The following is a 5901-nucleotide window of genomic DNA, read 5'->3' on the forward strand; positions in this document are numbered from 1 at the left end:
AATACTTTATAGTTATAACATTTATTAATTTTCTCATTTATAATAGGACTGAAAGTCTATCTGACCTGATATCTCTGTACACATTTTCACAGATTTTCAGGGAGTGTATCAAACCTCTAAAGTAAAGGTGACAAAATTATCTACCTTCTTCACATTATCACATTAAGTTAACCATTTGCTGGAGCACAGATGACTCCCACTGACACTGATTATTATAGTAACTCAACACAGCCCACCTAGTTCAGAAATGACCTACAGCAGCATTTGGAAGGATTTGACACTAAAGCAAATCACTGAAGATTATAGAAATCAAATGTCTATATTCAAATGACTCAATCACATTTTTTGTAAGTCAAAATCTAAAAATGCAGTCTTTGCGCCTAAATATGCAAATAGGCTTGATGATATTCCTGAATGCTTTCCGGTATGGGAGTACATTATTCCTTTAAAAGGCAATGCCTATATTATTTCTCCATCTGCATTACACAGATGGAGAAATAATAATGACCTTTTAATAAGCTATCATCACTAAATTCTTATTATCTGTTTTTCAGGACCTTCAAAGGTACTAATTGTAATTTTCTATCAGCAAAAACGGCTTAAACCCTTCCAACAGGATGTGATGAAATGATTGCTTTAACTTTGTAGGTTTTTTGTCACGGTCTGGCTGGCAGACCGTGGGGGTGTAGGGAAGGAGGACCCAGGCGCGGCGCTCTGTGTGTAAACAGTGCGTTTATTTACAGTGTATGAAACTAAACAACAATAAATCCCCGTGCTTTCCCCAGACTCCCGTGTCGTGTCTTCTCCCAGTGTTTGTGCTCTCCGCTCCCGTGTCTCAGCACTCCCCCGTGCTGGCTGCTGTCTGGCACTCCACCCCTCTCCTGGGGACACAATAGAAGCAGCCGTCAGGACACATAGAACCACGGGCATACACACACACTAACCAAGCACAACGGGGTGACTAACGTGGAGTCTCAAGCAATGATCCCGCGTCGGTGGGAGCTCCAAGACTCTCCTAAGTAGCTCCCCCGACGAGGCCTGATCAGCAGCAGGTGTGTGGCGTCGGGTGTGGCCAGACCGTCAGCAGGGCCACACCCACCAGGCCTGAAGGCGCCCGCCGAAACACATACACACACACACACACACACACACACGCAAACAGGGAGAAAGACAGCAACACCAAATATACATACAATAATAATAATAATATAATTCATAACTGCTCAGGGATCCTGGGTCGCTCAGACCCAGGACCCTGACATTTTTAGTTTGTTTTTTTTCCATTTTCAAGCTTTAATATCTCTGAAATCTTTCACCCGAGGTCAACAGTAAACTGTGGTTTATGCAGAAATCCAAATATTTCAGGGACATAATGCATTAGTTATTCTGAAATTAACTTGAGCTGCACTCCTGAGAATCCTGAGAGTTGTAGAGCTATGGTACCATATATTAACCTATTAACTAAAGAAATGTGAAGGACCTAGATCAAGCAGTTTTTTAGAATTTTAAAATGACACCTCAAATATAAATTTGGTAAATTGGGATGAAATGACCCTTCTGTCTAAAAGAACACACAGGCAAAAAAAATTGAAAGCAATACTTGGGCTACGGTTCAGATTATTAATAATAATAGCATCAATAAAAAGATGAAAAAAATTGCTCCACCTTATTCAGCTATTTGTTTATTGCACCACGAAGTTAAGTGACTAATATGAGAGTGTTAGATGAGGTTTTAAATGCTCCCCATGGACCCTCGAGATTATGACCTCTACATTAAAGAATATGTGCAAGCTCTTATTCTTGTTCCATTTTTGCACTATACAACTGATGATGCAGCAGGCACTGAGGACTATATACTGTAGCTAAATACTGTCATCTGCGTTGATTTCCTTATTAATCACAGTCGAATTCACTGCAGCGAGCGTGGAAAGAACGTCGCACCGTATCACGTATAATTTCATTCACATATACGTTTTTGTGAACTCCATTGTACACGAAGCGATCTTCACGGGGGGGGGGGGGCAAAACGATCTGGTCGATATGCCCCCGAAGGCCGTTAAGGTGCTACCGGCAGAGGATGACAGCTATGTATGTCAGTGTTAGCACGCTGAACGCTATGCTGGAACAGCAACGGGAGTTTTACAAAGCGCTGATTCACCAACAGCAAGATAACTTTAAGACATTTGTCCAATTAATCATGGATGGAACTAACAAAAGGTTGGACAGCATTCTAAGGGATGTACAGGATGTTAAATCCAGCCTGCAATTCACGGATGGGGTTGTCACCGAGCTGCAAACTGAAGAAAAGTGCATTAAAAGCAAACTAAAAGAGTTTGAATCGGCGGTCAGCAGCATACGCGAGGAACACAGAGAATTAACAACCAAGATGGATTATTTAGAAAATCAATCGAGAAGGAACAACATTGTGGTGGATGGATTAATAGATGAAAAAGCAGAAACGTGGGAAGGATCAGAGAAAAAAGTCCGACACATGCTGAAGAACAAGCTGGGCCTGGATAGTGACAGCATTCAAATTGAACGTGCTCACAGAGTCAGTCCATACAAGGAAAATGCACGAGCCAGGCAGATTGTGGTCAGACTACAAAGGTTTAAAGTTAAACAATTAATTTTCTCAACTAGAAAGGTACCAATCTTTACATCAACGAGGATTTTTCAGAGTCCATCAGGAAGAAGAGGAAAGAACTGTTACCACAGCTGAGAGCGGCCAGAGACAGAGGTGATATTGCAGTCCTGAAATATGACAAATTAATTGTTAAACCGAGGTCACAGAACGCCGGAATTAATATTTAGACTTCAGCAATGTTGTCATTTGTAGCTGTTGAGATCGATCGGTCTGCAAATGTCTGACCCTATACTTATACCGGATTCTCCGGTAAAGATTTTTCAGTAGCCTTAAATATAAGATTCAGGAAATTCAGTCACTGTTGTCAACAAATACGATAAGTGTGCTGGCTATTTACGAGACTCATTTAGACGATGCCGTTGAGAATAATGAATTTGAAATAAAAGGTTATAAATTGTATAGGAAGGACAGAAACAGATTTGGAGGGGGCATAGCCAGTGTTGGGTAAATTACTTTAGAAAAATAATTAATTACTATTACTAATTACTTAATCAATATTGTATTTAAAATACTTATCTAATTACTGTGTCTGAAAAGTAACTTAATTACTCAATAAGTAATTTAACTAAATACTTATTAAAATCCCCATAAACCTTGAGTGGACAAACAATAGAAATTAAACTCTTTAAATAATAAGTAATTTAAAAAAAAAAAAATACGAGTCAACATGAAATAGTTTAGCCTTTTTGCTTCCTGAATCATCTTTATTACATTCTATAAAAAAAATCTTTAATAATTACATTTTTTAGTAAGGAATGTAACTTTCTTTAGCTAAGAAACACAATTCCAGAATAACAAATATATTTTTCTGCAACATATCTGAATAACAAAAAAGCTTAACTTAAGAAATGATATACATGACATATTTCACGCAGTAAACATTAAAATTTTTACATTTTCAAAGCAATGAGTAACATATTCATACATAATGTATGTAATCATGTCATGTGATTTAACAAAGTGAAGTTAACTCTGAACTTTGGTTAACAAACAGAATTCCTCTGAAACTTCCTCAAACCAATGAGCACCATATTTCCTGCATGCTGTATGCACTCATGTTTTCCAAAACATTTTTTGTACTACTTAGCTGTGTTGTTTTTGAGATTGTAATAAGTTGTTGTATCTCATTAATGTAAGTCTCTCAAAGCGTTCACTTGACAGTCTGTGCCTTCTGGGTGTAAGCACAAGATTGTCGAGGCTAAAAAGCCTTTCGACTGGTACGCTTGATGGTGTGGCTGTGTTGTACCTCAGTGAAATGGCCTTAATCCTGGGAAACTGGCTATGCTCAGACCCAGCAGATTTCAAATATTCCATCACCTCTGTTTCAGCAGAGTAGGTGCAGTCGTCCTCCTCAAATGAAAAAAAGTCCTCAGTGGAGTTAGCAGGGTTCTTGTGATCTTGAGCAGGTTGTTGGTCTTCAAGAGACAACCCACGGCACTCTGTAGTAAGCATTGCCCTAACCATGTCTTTTTTCTCTTCTTCTCTGATCCAGCGTAACTTAAATTTAGGCAAAGTGACTGCAGCCAGGAGAGCTTCTTTATTGTCCATCATTGAGGAAAAGCGCACCTTGATCGCCTATGAGAAAAAAATACATCAGACACTTCACATAAGAGCATGATAAATAAAACAAAAATTTATTTTAGGGTAGGGCTATATATAGATTACCTTAACAATGATATCAGGGAGGGATGCTGTCAGCTTAAGCAGTGCCAGCGCCCTGGACATTAGAATCTCCAGAGTTGGAAGAAGGATTCCAAAATAGCAGTTCTCTTCTCCTTGCAATATGTCTAGTGGAACAGTGAGTGGCTTCAACACGATACAATACTCCTTTAGGAACAGATACTCCCGATCAGTGAAGCATTTGATTCCAAACTGAGTGCAGACAGTATTTAATTCAGCAAGGGGAATGTCAGTGATCCTGGACAGAGCGTCATGAAATGAATTCCATTGTGTTGAAACAGGTACTATGAGTTTTTTCTTGAAAAAATTATCTACCAACTCTGAAGCAACAGAAGAACGGTTTGCTTTTGTCCACATTGCAGAACACTTTGAAGTTGCACTTCTGTAGATGAATTTTGCCTCATTTGCTTGAAGCCATTTCTCAACATCATGAAAAATTAAGTTCAGTGTGTGTGATGCACACCTTAAGTGTGGAGGGAGAGAAAACTGTCCTTCAGATTCTGTGGAGAGGGTCTGCTCAACATCAGTAAATGTCACCTCTTCATCTTCTTCCGATTCCTCATCAGAGTCTGATTTTTGGAACATTCTAAAAGCTTTGATAAAATTGGACCCGTTGTCTGTCACGGTGGCTGTCACTTTAGAGTTCAGTCCATAAGCCAAATGTACTTGCTCGATTTCATTGCCGATGACATCATATGTGTGTCTCCCTCGAACTCTTTTACATGCTAGTGCTGCATGTCCTCGTATAAAAGTAGAAGGATCAATTCAGTGTGCCGTCATTCCGAGAAAACTTTTGTTATGGCTGGTCCAAATGTCAGCAGTCGTGGAAATATATTCCAAACTCTCGAATGTCTCTTTAAGCTCCATTTCCATGTCACCATAACACTCATCTAAGTAAGTAGAAAACGTTTTTCGATCATGCAGTGCTGCTTTTTTGCCACACACAGGTATTTTGTTTAATATGCACCTAAAAGACGGAGACTCTACAGTACGCAGCGGTAGCATCTCTTCCACAACGTAGCCTGCAATCATTTTCTTAAGCTCACCTTCAGACACTTTCTGTGTTGCTGAAGTGAAATCAAGTTTCGTCTGCTTAGCAGGAGTTGCCGCGGTGTTATCCATGGATGATGAAGATGGCTCACTCAGAAGGCTTTGTCTGTGCTGCCGTGTCAGGTGCTTCAGCAGATTACTCGTGCTATTGACAGCGGCCGATAATTTTTTCTCCCCAGGACATAGCTTACATATTACTGTAATGTTCTTGTCTGCTTGTTTTAGAAAAGTGAAGTGACGGGAATATTTCCATTTCATAAAACAGGCCGTCGCTTCAGCTGAGTCCGACATCTTCCGCTGTAGAATACGACTATGCGGCAAACTGGCGCGAAATGACGTACAGCTGCACTACAGCGATGTTAAAGCGGCAGAGTTTATTTTTACCTTAGAAGATAAATTATTGAAATTAAATAATGATTTTCAGCGAGTTTAGTTATTTTACAATGTAATGCAAGTACATTGTAAGTAACTGTATTTAAAATACCTAAAAATGAACAGTAATTAGTTACTCTACTTTTTCACTGGAA

The 5901-nt window shown here is 39.3% G+C and overlaps 1 protein-coding gene and 1 long non-coding RNA gene across 2 annotated transcripts; both read right to left on the reverse strand.

Moving 5' to 3' along the window:
- Positions 1-713: 713 nt before the first annotated feature.
- On the reverse strand, positions 714-1183 carry LOC146367055 (uncharacterized). Its single transcript, XR_014797521.1, has 2 exons — positions 967-1183; positions 714-881 (listed from the first exon to the last, which is right to left on the reverse strand). It is a non-coding gene; the product is annotated as an uncharacterized LOC146367055 (long non-coding RNA).
- A 2219-nt stretch (positions 1184-3402) lies between these two features.
- LOC146367056 (zinc finger BED domain-containing protein 4-like) lies at positions 3403-5682 on the reverse strand. The gene is made up of 2 exons (XM_084913016.1): positions 4310-5682; positions 3403-4219 (listed from the first exon to the last, which is right to left on the reverse strand). Exons 1-2 carry the CDS (start codon positions 4907-4909, stop codon positions 3728-3730), a joined length of 1092 nt encoding a protein of 363 aa, XP_084769142.1. The 5' UTR covers positions 4910-5682; the 3' UTR covers positions 3403-3727.
- Positions 5683-5901: the final 219 nt, after the last annotated feature.

This window comes from Perissodus microlepis, chromosome 18, assembly GCF_051167445.1.
Source record: "Perissodus microlepis isolate ML-2025 ecotype Zambia chromosome 18, ASM5116744v1, whole genome shotgun sequence".
NCBI lineage: Eukaryota > Metazoa > Chordata > Actinopteri > Cichliformes > Cichlidae > Perissodus > Perissodus microlepis.

Bases quoted from the DNA above. Each gene is read 5' to 3' on its own strand.
- LOC146367056 (XM_084913016.1), bottom strand. From the start codon at position 4,909: ATGTTCCAAAAATCAGACTCTGATGAGGAATCGGAAGAAGATGAAGAG. The intron at 4,220-4,309 runs GTAATCTATATA...TTTTTCTCATAG, and splicing joins TCCCTGATATCATTGTTAAG to GCGATCAAGGTGCGCTTTTC.